The sequence below is a fragment of the Oncorhynchus keta genome, unplaced genomic scaffold (assembly GCF_023373465.1).
Source record: "Oncorhynchus keta strain PuntledgeMale-10-30-2019 unplaced genomic scaffold, Oket_V2 Un_contig_17462_pilon_pilon, whole genome shotgun sequence".
Lineage (NCBI taxonomy): Eukaryota > Metazoa > Chordata > Actinopteri > Salmoniformes > Salmonidae > Oncorhynchus > Oncorhynchus keta.
The window spans coordinates 25,172-40,072 of record NW_026280442.1 but is presented as its reverse complement, the minus strand read 5'-3'; the positions used below and the strand labels follow the sequence as shown (position 1 = coordinate 40,072).

The window sequence follows — 14,901 nt, the reverse complement described above, 5'->3', positions numbered from 1 at the left end:
GAGGAGCTGTAGTGTGTGTTGGCTCAGGACTGTGTATGAAGGGAGAGGAGCTGTAGTGTGTGTTGGCTCAGGTCTGTGTATGAAGGGAGAGGAGCTGTAGTGTGTGTTGGCTCAGGACTGTGTATGAAGGGAGAGGAGCTGTAGTGTGTGTTGGCTCAGGACTGTGTATGAAGGGAGAGGAGCTGTAGTGTGTGTTGGCTCAGGTCTGTGTATGAAGGGAGAGGAGCTGTAGTGTGTGTTGGCTCAGGCTGTGTAGGGGAGAGGAGCTGTGTAGTGTGGCTCAGGACTGTGTATGAAGGAGCTGTGTGTGTGTTGGCTCAGGACTGTGTATGAAGGGAGAGGAGCTGTAGTGTGTGTTGCTCAGGACTGTGTCTGAAGGGAGAGGAGCTGTAGTGTGTGTTGGCTCAGGTTGGACTGTGTATGAAGGGAGAGGAGCTGTAGTGTGTGTTGGCTCAGGACTGTGTATGAAGGGAGAGGAGCTGTAGTGTGTGTTGGCTCAGGACTGTGTCTGTGTATGAAGGGAGAGGAGCTGTAGTGTGTGTTGGCTCAGGACTGTGTCTGAAGGGAGAGGAGCTGTAGTGTGTGTTGGCTCAGGACTGTGTATGAAGGGAGAGGAGCTGTAGTGTGTGTTGGCTCAGGACTGTGTCTGAAGGGAGAGGAGCTGTAGTGTGTGTTGGCTCAGGTCTGTGTATGAAGGGAGAGGAGCTGTAGTGTGTGTTGGCTCAGGACTGTGTATGAAGGGAGAGGAGCTGTGTGTGGCTCAGGACTGTGTATGAAGGGAGAGGAGCTGTAGTGTGTGTTGGCTCAGGACTGTGTATGAAGGGAGAGGAGCTGTAGTGTGTGTTGGCTCAGGACTGTGTATGAAGGGGAGAGGAGCTGTAGGACTGTGTGAAGGGAGAGGCTCAGGTCTGTGTCTTTAGGGAGAGGAGCTGTATTGTGTGTTGGCTCAGGTCTGTGTCTTTAGGAAGAGGAGCTGTAGTGTGTGTTGGCTCAGGTCTGTGTCTTTAGGGAGAGGAGCTGTAGTGTGTGTTGGCTCAGGTCTGTGTCTGTAGGGAGAGGAGCTGTAGTGTGTGTTGGCTCAGGACTGTGTATGGAGGGAGAGGAGCTGTAGTGTGTGTTGGCTCAGGACTGTGTCTGAAGGTAACAGATTATTCCCAGGTGAAGAGAGGACAGGTAAAAAGTAGAAACCTACAAGTGACGGCTCCTTGTAACTCCTTGTTATTATAAATAACACAAAGGTAGAAATCAAAGTTTAAATAACTTTATTTTTTTAATCATTGAGTGTTTTTCACACTGACTGGTTCATTTACACTCGATTTGGTATCTCACGTCCTACTGCATCGAGATCAGGACTCCTCCTCAAACAGACAGACTCATCATGAATCTATATATAGTGACATCACGTCCTGCTGCATCGAGATCAGGACTCCTCCTCAAACAGACACTCATCATGAATCTATATATAGTGACATTTTGAAACAAACAAGGTGAGAAAGAGGAGAACTAAACAGACACCGGGTTGACAAAACATTAAGAACACCCTTTCTCTTTCCATGACAGACTGACCAGGTAAAAGCTATGATCCATTATTGATGTCACTTGTTAAATCCACTTCAAAATCAGTGTAGATGAAGGGGAGACGGGTTAAAGAAGGATTTATAAGCTTTTAGACATGGAGGTGTGTGGCTTTAAGAGACGTTGAACAGGGTACGGTAGTAAGTGGTAGTAGGTGGTAGTAGGTGCCAGGCGTACCGGTTTGAACTGGGTTTGGTAGTAGGTGGTAGTAGGTGCCAGGCGTACCGGTTTGAACTGGGTTTGGTAGTAGGTGGTAGTTGGTGGTAGTAGGTGGTAGTAGGTGCCAGGCGCACCGGTTTGAACTGGGTTTGGTAGTAGGTGGTAGTAGGTGGTAGTAGGTGCCAGGCACACCGGTTTGGTAGTAGGTGGTAGTAGGTGGTAGTAGGTGCCAGGCACACCGGTTTGAACTGGGTTTGGTAGTAGGTGGTAGTAGGTGCCAGGCGCACCGGTTTGAACTGGGTTTGGTAGTAGGTGGTAGTAGGTGGTAGTAGGTGCCAGGCACACCGGTTTGTGTCATGAACTGCAACACTGCTGGGTTTTTCACACTCAACAGTTTCCTGTGTGTGTCAAGAATGGTCCGCCACCCAGAGGACATCCAGCCAGCTTGACACAACTGTGGGAAGCATTGGAGTCAACAAGGACCAGCATCCCTGTGGATCGCTTTCTACACCTTGTAGAGTCAACATGGGCCAGCATCCCTGTGGAACGCTTTCGACACCTTGTAGAGTCAACATGGGGCCAGCATCCCTGTGGAACGCCCCATCAACAGCATCCCTGTGGAACGCTTTGGACACCTTGTAGAGTCAACATGGGCCAGCATCCCTGTGGAACGCTTTCAACACCTTGTAGAGTCAACATGGGCCAGCATCCCTGTGGAACGCTTTGTGGACCAGCATCCCTGTGAGAGTCAACATGGGCCAGCATCCCTGTGTAACATGGGCCAGCATCCCTGTGAGTCAACATGGGCCAGCATCCCTGTGGAACGCTTTCAACACCTTGTAGAGTCAACATGGGCCAGCATCCCTGTGGAACGCTTTCAACACCTTGTAGAGTCAACATGGGCCAGCATCCCTGTGGAACGCACCTTGTAGAGTCAACACCTTGTAGAGTCAACATGGGCCAGCATCCCTGTGGAACGCCTTGTAGAGTCAACACCTTGTTGGACACCTTGAGTCAACATGGGCCAGCATCCCTGTGGAACGCTTTCAACACCTTGTTGAGTGCATGTTTCGACGAATTGAGGCCGTTCTGAGGGCAACTCAATATTAGGGAAGGTGTTCTTAATGTTTTGTTCACTCAGTGTATTTCAAACATGACACTTTTCTAAAATCTACCTGTTAAATTTTTTCATTAATTTCATCAGCAGGGTTCAGTCTAGTCCAGAAGAACAGGTTGTTAGATTGACTTCCCCATCAGCAGGGTCCAGTCTAGTCCAGAAGAACAGGTTGTTAGATTGACTTCCCCCATCAGCAGGGTTCAGTCTAGTCCAGAAGAACAGTTTGTTAGATTGACTTCCCCATCAGCAGGGTTCAGTCTAATCCAGAAGAACAGTTTGTTAGATTGACTTCCCCATCAGCAGGGTCCAGTCTAATCCAGAAGAACAGTTTGTTAGATTGACTTCCCCATCAGCAGGGTCCAGTCTAGTCCAGAAGAACAGTTTGTTAGATTGACTTCCCCATCAGCAGGGTTCAGTCTAATCCAGAAGAACAGTTTGTTAGATTGACTTCCCCATCAACAGGGTTCAGTCTAGTCCAGAAGAACAGTTTGTTAGATTGACTTCCATCAGCAGGGTTCAGTCTCGTCCAGAAGAACAGGTTGTTAGATTGTTTGGCTTGTCTTCCTCTATCAGAGCAGCTAGTAAAAGTCAAGTAGTATTTATTATGCAACATTCTCCCACCGAGAAGCTGTTCAACACTACGTTGACTCCATATTGACAACCTTAAAGTGAGTCTGTCTCTGAACCTCAACTTCACAGTTTGTTGCTAAAGTAGTGCATCGTTTGGCTTCACCACAGCTGTCTGTTAGAGAGGGTCAGAGTTCAGGTGGAAGCACAGCTGTCTGTTAGAGAGTCAGAGTTCAGGTGGAAGCACAGGTGGCTCCAGGTAATTGGGAGTAAACGTTCAGGTGGAAGCCCAGGTGGCTCCAGGTAATTGGGAGTCAGAGAGTTCAGGTGGAAGCCCAGGTGGTTCCAGGTAATTGGGAGTCAGAAAGTTCAGGTGGAAGCCCAGGTGTCTCCAGGTTACATGGTCAGAAGCCCAGGTGTCTCCAGGTTACATTGTAGGAAGCCCAGGTGTCTCCAGGTTACATGGTCGGAAGCCCAGGTGTCTCCAGGTTACATGGTCGGAAGCCCAGGTGTCTCCAGGTTACATGGTCGGAAGCCCAGGTGTCTCCAGGTTACATGGTCGGAAGCCCAGGTGTCTCCAGGTTACATGGTCGGAAGCCCAGGTGTCTCCAGGTTACATGGTCGGAAGCCCAGGTGTCTCCAGGTTACATGGTCGGAAGCCCAGGTGTCTCCAGGTTACATGGTCGGAAGCCCAGGTGTCTCCAGGATACATGGTCGGAAGCCCAGGTGTCTCCAGGTTACATGGTCGGAAGCCCAGGTGTCTCCAGGTTACATGGTCGGAAGCCCAGGTGTCTCCAGGTTACATGGTTGGAAGCCCAGGTGTCTCCAGGTTACATGTTAATTCTCTTTAACAATGTTATTGGCAATAGAAGAAGAAAAGTGACCCATCCATATTTCCAGGATGGGAAGGCACTTTGGTGACAAGTCTCTCCGTCTGTAATTACACCCTATCCCCTCATCAGGGAATTAGGTGCCATTTGGGACATACCCTGACAGGAATATGTATTGAGCTGGTCTGTCATCGTTGTGGCAGATGAGTGTGTGTGTTTTAACTACCTGGTCTGTCATCGTTGTGGCAGATGAGTGTGTGTGTTTTAACTACCTGGTCTGTCATCGTTGTGGCAGATGAGTGTGTGTGTTTTAACTACCTGGTCTGTCATCGTTGTGGCAGATGAGTGTGTGTGTTTTAACTTCCTGGTCTGTCATCGTTGTGGCAGATGAGTGTGTGTGTACCCTGTCATCGTATGTAGTGTGTGTATTTTTAACTTCCTGGTCTGTCATCGTTGTGGCAGATGAGTGTGTGTGTTTTAACTACCTGGTCTGTCATCGTTGTGGCAGATGAGTGTGTGTGTTTTTAACTTCCTGGTCTGTCATCGTTGTGGTAGATGAGTGTGTGTGTGTTTTTAACTTCCTGGTCTGTCATCGTTGTGGTAGATGAGTGTGTGTGTGTTTTAACTTCCTGGTCTGTCATCGTTGTGGTAGATGAGTGTGTGTGTTTTAACTTCCTGGTCTGTCATCGTTGTGGTAGATGAGTGTGTGTGTGTTTTTAACTTCCTGGTCTGTCATCGTTGTGGTAGATGAGTGTGTGTGTGTTTTTAACTTCCTGGTCTGTCATCGTTGTGGCAGATGAGTGTGTGTGTTTTTAACTTCCTGGTCTGTCATCGTTGTGGTAGATGAGTGTGTGTGTTTTTAACTTCCTGGTCTGTCATCGTTGTGTCAGATGAGTGTGTGTGTTTTTAACTTCCTGGTCTGTCATCGTTGTGGTAGATGAGTGTGTGTGTGTTTTTAACTTCCTGGTCTGTCATCGTTGTGGTAGATGAGTGTGTGTGTTTTTAACTTCCTGGTCTGTCATCGTTGTGGTAGATGAGTGTGTGTGTGTTTTTAACTTCCTGGTCTGTCATCGTTGTGGTAGATGAGTGTGTGTGTTTTTAACTTCCTGGTCTGTCATCGTTGTGGTAGATGAGTGTGTGTGTGTTTTTAACTTACTGGTCTGTCATCGTTGTGGTAGATGAGTGTGTGTGTGTTTTTAACTTCCTGGTCTGTCATCGTTGTGGTAGATGAGTGTGTGTGTGTTTTTTAACTTCCTGGTCTGTCATCGTTGTGGTAGATGAGTGTGTGTGTTTTTAACTTCCTGGTCTGTCATCGTTGTGGTAGATGAGTGTGTGTGTTTTTAACTTCCTGGTCTGTCATCGTTGTGGTAGATGAGTGTGTGTTTTTAACTTCCTGGTCTTTGGGTTGTGCATCTCATCTACAAATCGTCTCTGAATGTAAAAACGGAGGTTTTATCCAGGAAGGTTGTGTTTCCCAGGCCACTGAAAGACACAAAAAAAAATGTATTTAGTTACAGATGCTTGTATATCGAGTAACATAAGTACATTATTCAATAATCGAGTTAATTAGATTCCTTGTTCATAGACATGAAGCTTGTATGCTCTTATATACACATCATCAAGTCCATGAAATGGGGGAAATTCAAGATAATTTATATTCAATGAAAGATTCACATTGTTGTTTTACATTGAATTTGCTTAGTGGCACGTCATCATCTGTGAGAATAATTCAATGTTTTTAATGAGTGTCTGTTCTGTCTGGGTATCATCTGGGGGGGGTCTTACCAGCGGCCCCTCCTCAGTTTGACCTCTCTTCTTAGTTCTGTTTCTTGTCTTTCTCTGCTTCCTGTGCCACTCCAGCCAACACCAAGGCTGCTGCTTCCTGTGCCACCTCCGACACAACCACCGGAACACCTGGAAAACAACACACACAGGAAATCAACACCTGGCGGGTCGTGTGTGTGTGTGTGTGTGTGTGTGTGAAGTTAATGTGACATTCCAACATGAACAGCCTTCGTGCCATTGAACTATTAGCATAGAACAACAAAGACGGAGCAGAGAGCCCTAGAGTCAAACCTCTCTGTTACCACATCATCTTGTTCAGCAGAGCCGGCTTGGTGAATAGTAACAGAGAGCCCAGAGTCAAACCTCTCTGTTACCACATCATCTTGTTCAGCAGAGCCGGCTTGGTGAATAGTAGCAGAGAGCCCAGAGTCAAACCTCTCTGTTACCACATCATCTTGGTCAGCAGAGCCGGCTTGGTGAATAGTAGCAGAGAGCCCTAGAGTCAAACCTCTCTCTGTTACCACATCATCTTGTTCAGCAGAGCCGGCTTGGTGAATAGTAGCAGAGAGCCCAGAGTCAAACCTCTCTGTTACCACATCATCTTGTTCAGCAGAGCCGGCTTGGTGAATAGTAACAGAGAGCCCTAGAGTCAAACCTCTCTGTTACCACATCATCTTGTTCAGCAGAGCCGGCTTGGTGAATAGTAGCAGAGAGCCCAGAGTCAAACCTCTCTCTGGCTTGGTGAATAGTAACAGAGAGCCCTAGAGTCAAACCTCTCTGTTACCAGATCATCTTGTTCAGCAGAGCCGGCTTGGTGAATAGTAACAGAGAGCCCTAGAGTCAAACCTCTCTGTTACCAGATCATCTTGTTCAGCAGAGCCGGCTTGGTGAATAGTAACAGAGAGCCCTAGAGTCAAACCTCTCTCTGTTACCACATCATCTTGTTCAGCAGAGCCGGCTTGGTGAATAGTAGCAGAGAGCCCAGAGTCAAACCTCTCTCTGGCTTGGTGAATAGTAACAGAGAGCCCAGAGTCAAACCTCTCTGTGGCTTGGTGAATAGTAACAGAGAGCCCAGAGTCAAACCTCTCTCTGGCTTGGTGAATAACCTGGTTATAGGGTGTGTGTCCAGCCATGCAAACAGCATTCACCACAGAGAGAGTTATGCAACTCCTGACAGTAGCAACTGAAGGGGTGGGTCCTCTCTCTCTGCCTAAAAAGGACAGTGTGTTCTTTCTGTGTTTGGAGAGTGGAGGGGCAGACGGACGGGCAGACCGACTAGGAACCACTGGAGAGCTCTACTGCTCAGTCTGCACGTCTGGTTAAGTAGAGACAGACAGAGTGTGTAGGCCTACACATAGTGGGCTGTACAGTACCCGTAACCACAGGAACTGACTGTAGGCCTACACATAGTGGGCTGTACAGTACCTGTAACCACAGGAACTGACTGTAGGCCTACACACATAGTGGGCTGTACAGTACCCGTAACCATAGGAACTGACTGTAGACCTACACATAGTGGGCTGTACAGTACCCATAACCACAGGAACTGACTGTAGACCTACACATAGTGGGCTGTACAGTACCCGTAACCACAGGAACTGACTGTAGGCCTACACATAGTGGGCTGTACAGTACCCATAACCATAGGAACTGACTGTAGGCCTACACATAGTGGGCTGTACAGTACCCATAACCACAGGAACTGACTGTAGACCTACACATAGTGGGCTGTACAGTACCCATAACCACAGGAACTGACTGTAGACCTACACATAGTGGGCTGTACAGTACCCATAACCATAGGAACTGACTGTAGGCCTACACATAGTGGGCTGTACAGTACCCGTAACCACAGGAACTGACTGTAGACCTACACATAGTGGGCTGTACAGTACCCGTAACCATAGGAACTGACTGTAGACCTACACATAGTGGGCTGTACAGTACCCATAACCATAGGAACTGACTGTAGGCCTACACATAGTGGGCTGTACAGTACCTGTAACCATAGGAACTGACTGTAGACCTACACACATAGTGGGCTGTACAGTACCCGTAACCACAGGAACTGACTGTAGACCTACACACATAGTGGGCTGTACAGTACCTGTAACCATAGGAACTGACTGTAGACCTACACATAGTGGGCTGTACAGTACCCGTAACCATAGGAACTGACTGTAGACCTACACATAGTGGGCTGTACAGTACCCGTAACCATAGGAACTGACTGTAGGCCTACACATAGTGGGCTGTACAGTACCCGTAACCACAGGAACTGACTGTAGACCTACACATAGTGGGCTGTACAGTACCCGTAACCATAGGAACTGACTGTAGACCTACACATAGTGGGCTGTACAGTACCCGTAACCATAGGAACTGACTGTAGACCTACACATAGTGGGCTGTACAGTACCCGTAACCATAGGAACTGACTGTAGACCTACACATAGTGGGCTGTACAGTACCTGTAACCACAGGAACTGACTGTAGACCTACACATAGTGGGCTGTACAGTACCCGTAACCATAGGAACTGACTGTAGACCTACACATAGTGGGCTGTACAGTACCTGTAACCACAGGAACTGACTGTAGACCTACACATAGTGGGCTGTACAGTACCCGTAACCACAGGAACTGACTGTAGACCTACACATAGTGGGCTGTACAGTACCTGTAACCATAGGAACTGACTGTAGGCCTACACATAGTGGGCTGTACAGTACCCGTAACCATAGGAACTGACTGTAGACCTACACATAGTGGGCTGTACAGTACCTGTAACCACAGGAACTGACTGTAGGCCTACACATAGTGGGCTGTACAGTACCCGTAACCACAGGAACTGACTGTAGACCTACACATAGTGGGCTGTACAGTACCCGTAACCATAGGAACTGACTGTAGGCCTACACATAGTGGGCTGTACAGTACCCGTAACCATAGGAACTGACTGTAGGCCTACACATAGTGGGCTGTACAGTACCCGTAACCATAGGAACTGACTGTAGGCCTACACATAGTGGGCTGTACAGTACCCGTAACCATAGGAACTGACTGTAGGCCTACACATAGTGGGCTGTACAGTACCCGTAACCATAGGAACTGACTGTAGGCCTACACATAGTGGGCTGTACAGTACCCGTAACCATAGGAACTGACTGTAGGCCTACACATAGTGGGCCGTACAGTACCCATAACCACAGGAACTGACTGCAGACCTACACATAGTGGGCTGTACAGTAGCAGTGGTTTTCCTGGTAGTGGATATAAGGTAACAGAACTTTGGGCTCATCACATTTTCCTGGGCAGCACTACATAGACGGGTTACCTATAGCTAAACATAGCCCTGAAACAGAGCATGGCTTTTCCTCTGTGACTCAGGGGAAATCTCCCAACTCAAACAGACATGCTGGACTTATCTTCACCCTCATTTAAAACACAGAATAATTTCACTATCTGCTCCACTAAAAGAAAGAGGGCTGATTCATGCTCCAACTGTGATTGTGAAAATTCTATTGTGATTGTGAAATTTCTATTGTGAAGATTCTACTGTGAAAATTCTATTGTGATTGTGAAGTTCTATTGTGATTGCAAAGATTCTATTGTGACTGTAGAGATTTATGGTGGGGGTCTGACATGCTTTGGCCAGAACAGTGGGATAATAACCTAATCTCAACTATTCCATGACAAGGGGCCATGAAAAAACATGAATTATCTACCTAATGACTTACTACGAGTCACTAGACAGGCTCACCGTCTCTCCCCACGTCTCACCGTCTCTCCCCACGTCTCATCAACGCTCAGGACATCTCATCTGCTACCGTCTCCTCACATCTCATCTCTGTCACCGTCTCCCCCACAACTCATCTCACGAACTGACTCTCCCTACATCTCATCTCACGCTCTGCTCTCCCCACATCTCACGCTACCGTCTCCCCCACATCTCACGCTCACCGTCTCTCCCCACATCTCTCACGCTCTCAGTCTCCCCCACATCTCACGCTCACCGACTCTCCCCACATCTCATCTCACGCTCACCGTCTCTCCCCATCTCAACTCTCTGTCTCTCCACATCTCTCCCCCACATCTCACGCTCGTCTCTCCCCACATCTCACTGTACGCCTACTCTCCCCACATCTACGCTCACCGCTGTCCCCACATCTCACGCTCACCATCTCCCCAATCTGACGCTCTCTGTCTCTCCCACATCTCACGCTCACCGTGTACAGTCTCACGCTACATCTCACGTACCTCTCCCCACATCTCATTCACGCTCACCGTCTCCCCATCTCACGCTCCCACATCTCATATCACGTCACCCCTCCCCACTCACTCTCACTGACTGTCTCCCCACATCTCATAGTCTCCTGTCTCACGCTCACCGTCTCTAACATCTCACGCTCACTGTCTCTCCCCACATCTCATCTCCCCACATCTCACGCTCACAGTCTCCCCCACAACTCATCTCACGCTCACCGTCTCTCCCCACATCTCATCTCACGCTCACCGTCTCTCCCCACATCTCACGCTCACCGTCTCTCCCCACATCTCACGCTCACCGTCTCTCCCCACATCTCATCTCACGCTCACCGTCTCTCCCCACATCTCATCTCACGCTCACCGTCCCTCCCCACATCTCACGCTCGCCGTCTCTCCCACATCTCATCTCACGCTCTCCGTCTCTCCCCACATCTCATCTCACGCTCACCGTCTCTCCCCACATCTCATCTCACGCTCACCGTCTCTCCCCACATCTCATCTCACGCTCACCGTCTCTCCCCACATCTCACGCTCACCGTCTCTCCCCACATCTCACGCTCACCGTCTCTCCCCACATCTCTCACTCTCACCGTCTCATCCCCTGACATCTCATGCTCACTCTCTCCCCACATCTCATCTCACCGTCTCAACATCTCATGCTCACCGTCTTCTCATCTCTCACCCCACATCTCAAAACACAGAATACGCTCACCGTCTTCACATCTCACGCTCACCGTCTCTCCCCAAATCTCATCTCACGCTCTCTCTCCCCATCTCATCTCACGCTCTCCTGTCATCTCCCCACATCTCATCTCTCACGCTCACCGTCTCTCCCCACATCTCATCTCACGCTCACCGTCTCTCCCACATCTCAGATCTCACGCTCTCCGTCTCTCCCCACATCTCATCTCACGCTCACCGTCTCTCCCCTCCGTCTCTCCCCACGTCTCACGCTCTCCGTCTCTCTCACATCTCACAGTCTCCATCTCACGCTCTCCGTCTCCCCCACATCTCTCTCATCTCACGCTCACCGTCTCTCACATCTCACCGTCTCCCCCATCTCCTCCCCCATCTCATCTCACGCTCACCGTCTCTCCCACATCTCATCTCACGCTCTCTCTCCCCCACATCTCATCTCACGCTCACCGTCTCTCCCCATCTCACGCTCACCGTCTCTCCCACATCTCACCGAGTCACTCTCTCACGCTCTCTCCCCACTCACGCTCCGTCTCTCCCCACATCTCATCTCACGCTCACCGTCTCTCCCCACATCTCCCACGCTCACGCTCACCTCTCTCCCCACTCATCTCATCTCACGCTCACCGTCTCTCCCCACATCTCATCTCACGCTCACCGTCTCTCCCCACATCTCACGCTCACCGTCTCTCCCCACATCTCACTCACTCTCCCCACCCCACATCTCACGCTCACCGTCTCTCCCCACATCTCACGCTCACGCTCTCCCCACATCTCACGCTCTCCGTCTCCCCTCTCACATCTCACGCTCTCACCGCTCTCCGTCTCTCCACGCTCTCATCTCACGCTCACCGTCTCTCTCCCCACATCTCACGCTCTCCGTCTCTCCCCACATCTCACGCTCACCGTCTCTCCCCACATCTCATCTCACGCTCACACGCTCTCTCCCCACATCTCACGCTCACCGTCTCCCCACATCTCACGCTCACCGTCTCTCCCCACATCTCATCTCCGTCTCTCCCCCACATCTCACGCTCACCGTCTCTCCCACATCTCACGCTCACCGCTCTCTCCCCACATCTCACGCTCACCGTCTCTCCCCATCTCACGCTCACCGTCATCTCACGCTCACCGTCTCTCCCCACATCTCACGCTCTCCGTCTCTCCCCACATCTCACGCTCACCGTCTCTCCCCACATCTCATCGCTCACCGTCTCTCCCCACATCTCATCTCACGCTCACCGTCTCTCCCCACATCTCATCTCACGCTCACCGTCTCTCCCCACATCTCACGCTCACCGTCTCTCCCCACATCTCCGCTCACATCTCACGCTCACCGTCTCTCCCCACATCTCACGCTCACCGTCTCTCCCCACTCATCTCACGCTCACCGTCTCTCCCCACATCTCACGCTCACCGTCTCTCCCCACATCTCTCCCCACGCTCACCGTCTCTCCCCACATCTCACGCTCACCGTCTCCCCACATCTCATCTCACCGTCTCTCCCCACATCTCATCTCACGCTCTCCGTCTCTCCCCACATCTCACGCTCACCGTCTCTCCCCACATCTCACGCTCACCGTCTCTCCCCACATCTCACGCTCACCGTCTCTCCCCACATCTCACGCTCACCGTCTCTCCCCACATCTCACGCTCACCGTCTCTCCCCACATCTCTCACGCTCCGTCTCTCCCCACATCTCACGCTCACCGTCTCTCCCCACATCTCACGCTCACCGTCTCTCCCCACATCTCACGCTCACCGTCTCTCCCCACATCTCACGCTCACCGTCTCTCCCCACATCTCACGCTCACCGTCTCTCCCCACATCTCACGCTCACCGTCTCTCCCCCACATCTCCCTCACATCTCATCTCACGCTCTCCGTCTCTCCCCTCATCTCACGCTCACCGTCTCTCCCATCTCATCTCACGCTCTCCCCTCACGCTCACTCTCCCCACATCTCACGCTCACCGTCTCTCCCACATCTCACGCTCACCGTCTCTCCCCACATCTCACGCTCACCGTTTCTCCCCACATCTCACTCTCCTCTCCCCTCACATCTCATCACGCTCACGTCTCTGTCTCTCCCCACATCTCATCTCACGCTCTCCGTCTCTCCCCACATCTCATCTCTCTCTCCCACATCTCATCTCACGTCTCTCCCCACATCTCATCTCATCTCACCGTCTCTCCCCACATCTCACGCTCAAGTCTCTCCCCATCTCATCTCACGCTCACCGTCTCTCCCCACATCTCATCTCACGCTCACCGTCTCTCCCCACATCTCATCTCACGCTCACCGTCTCTCCCCACATCTCATCTCACGCTCCGTCTCTCCCCACATCTCATCTCACGCTCACCGTCTCTCCCCACATCTCATCTCACGCTCACCGTCTCTCCCCACATCTCATCTCACGCTCACCGTCTCTCCCCACATCTCACGCTCTCCGTCTCTCCCCACATCTCACGCTCTCCGTCTCTCCCCACATCTCATCACACGCTCACCGTCTCTCATCTCACGCTCTCCGTCTCTCCTCACGCTCACCTTCTCTCATCTCACGCTCACCGTCTCTCCTCTCATCTCACGCTCTCCGTCTCTCCCCACATCTCACGCTCACCGTCTCTCCCCACATCTCATCTCACGCTCACCGTCTCTCCCCACATCTCACGCTCACCGTCTCTCCCCACATCTCACGCTCTCCGTCTCTCCCCACATCTCACGCTCTCCGTCTCTCCCCACATCTCACGCTCTCCGTCTCTCCCCACATCTCACGCTCTCCGTCTCTCCCCACATCTCTCACGCTCACCGCCTCTCCCCACATCTCATCTCACGCTCACCGTCTCTCCCCACATCTCACGCTCACCGTCTCTCCCCTCATCTCACGCTCACCGTCTCTCCCCACATCTCACGCTCGCCTCTCTCTCCCCACATCTCACGCTCTCCGTCTCTCCCCACATCTCATCACACGCTCCGTCTCTCATCTCACGCTCTCCGTCTCTCCTCACATCATCTCATCTCACGCTCACCGTCTCTCACCATCTCACGCTCACATCTCATCTCACGCTCTGTCTCTCCCAATCCACGCTCGCCGCCTAGTAAATCCCCACATCTCACGCTCACGCTCCCCACATCTCACGCATGTTTTCCCTCCCCTCATCCCCGTCTTCCCACATCTCATTTAAATCTGGGGCCTCTCCCCAATCTCACCTTTTCCCCACGTCTAAGCACTGATCTCACGCAGGCTCTCTCCCCACGCTCTCACGCTCTGACACACCTCTCCCCACGTCTCACGCTCTCCGTCTCTCCCCACATCTCAGCTCTCCGTAAATCTCACCATCTCCAGTGATCTGAGCTGGAAGAACAATCTAACTCCCTCTGGGGCACGCTCCCCTCTCTTTTGCTCTGTGATCCCTCTCTGTGTTACCGTCTCTCCACACATCTCACGCCTGAGTAAATCACCATAGTAAGTCTCCCCCATCTCACCATCTCCCCAGTAAGACACATCTAAGCCATACCATCCGTAAATACACCATCTCAGCTACCATAGTCTCCATACAAATACACTCATAGTAAATACACCATATCTAAGACCATAGTAAATACACATCTCACGCATCTCCGTAAGACCATAGTAAATCTCCATAGTATAAACCGTAACCCCCATAGTAAATACCGTCTCTCCCCACATCTCACGCTCACCGTCTCTCCCCACATCTCACGCTCAGTCTACATTTCATAGTAAATACATTTCCATAGTAAATTCACGCTAGTCTCCCCCAATACACGCTCACCGTCTCTCCCCAATCTCATAGTAAATAAACTCTCCCCATACATCTCACGCTAAATACACCGTAAATACACATAGTAAATCCCCACATCATGCATGTTTTCAGCATGTCTTC

General features: G+C 50.9%; 1 protein-coding gene and 5 long non-coding RNA genes across 35 annotated transcripts in view; 3 read left to right on the top strand and 3 right to left on the bottom strand.

Annotated features, from left to right (window-relative positions):
• Positions 1–6: 6 nt before the first annotated feature.
• Positions 7–1,259, top strand: LOC127919753 (uncharacterized). 19 transcript variants are annotated; one of them, XR_008103978.1, is made up of 6 exons: positions 7–203; positions 365–408; positions 457–506; positions 551–732; positions 765–858; positions 1,039–1,259. It is a non-coding gene; the product is annotated as an uncharacterized LOC127919753 (long non-coding RNA). The 19 variants fall into 19 exon arrangements; XR_008103979.1 differs by lacking the exons at positions 365–408; positions 765–858 and adding exons at positions 907–950; positions 995–1,038 and having other exon boundaries at positions 457–682; positions 1,083–1,259; XR_008103964.1 differs by having other exon boundaries at positions 322–408; positions 457–732; positions 1,039–1,256.
• Positions 1,246–1,846, bottom strand: LOC127919756 (uncharacterized). Its single transcript, XR_008103986.1, has 2 exons — positions 1,399–1,846; positions 1,246–1,324 (listed from the first exon to the last, which is right to left on the bottom strand). It is a non-coding gene; the product is annotated as an uncharacterized LOC127919756 (long non-coding RNA).
• Positions 1,644–2,073, top strand: LOC127919754 (uncharacterized). Of its 4 annotated transcripts, none has more exons than XR_008103984.1 (3): positions 1,644–1,787; positions 1,856–1,913; positions 1,961–2,073. It is a non-coding gene; the product is annotated as an uncharacterized LOC127919754 (long non-coding RNA). The 4 variants fall into 4 exon arrangements; XR_008103983.1 differs by having other exon boundaries at positions 1,644–1,825; XR_008103982.1 differs by lacking the exon at positions 1,856–1,913 and adding an exon at positions 1,788–1,825 and having other exon boundaries at positions 1,666–1,719; positions 1,941–2,073.
• An 858-nt stretch (positions 2,074–2,931) lies between these two features.
• On the top strand, positions 2,932–4,247 carry LOC127919751 (uncharacterized). 6 transcript variants are annotated; one of them, XR_008103955.1, is made up of 4 exons: positions 2,932–3,019; positions 3,390–3,813; positions 3,845–4,113; positions 4,145–4,247. It is a non-coding gene; the product is annotated as an uncharacterized LOC127919751 (long non-coding RNA). The 6 variants fall into 6 exon arrangements; XR_008103957.1 differs by having other exon boundaries at positions 3,390–3,711; positions 3,866–4,247; XR_008103959.1 differs by having other exon boundaries at positions 3,390–3,757; positions 3,866–4,247.
• Positions 3,977–14,901, bottom strand: part of LOC127919750 (skin secretory protein xP2-like) — a 31,436-nt gene continuing 20,511 nt past the window's right edge. The window contains exons 3-5 of one of the 3 annotated variants that reach the window (XM_052503553.1): positions 6,034–6,162; positions 4,734–5,730; positions 3,977–4,612 (exon numbers count right to left, since the gene is read on the bottom strand). In XM_052503553.1, coding sequence (XP_052359513.1) covers positions 6,065–6,162 — 98 coding nt within the window. In that variant the 3' untranslated portion in view covers positions 3,977–4,612; positions 4,734–5,730; positions 6,034–6,064. Of the gene's footprint in view, positions 4,613–4,698; positions 5,731–6,033; positions 6,163–14,901 lie in introns of those variants that run through there. The other 2 variants (XM_052503554.1, XM_052503555.1) reach the window with 2 other exon arrangements.
• Positions 6,182–7,558, bottom strand: LOC127919752 (uncharacterized). 2 transcript variants are annotated; one of them, XR_008103962.1, is made up of 4 exons: positions 6,953–7,558; positions 6,689–6,760; positions 6,542–6,617; positions 6,182–6,468 (listed from the first exon to the last, which is right to left on the bottom strand). It is a non-coding gene; the product is annotated as an uncharacterized LOC127919752 (long non-coding RNA). The 2 variants fall into 2 exon arrangements; XR_008103961.1 differs by having other exon boundaries at positions 6,182–6,617.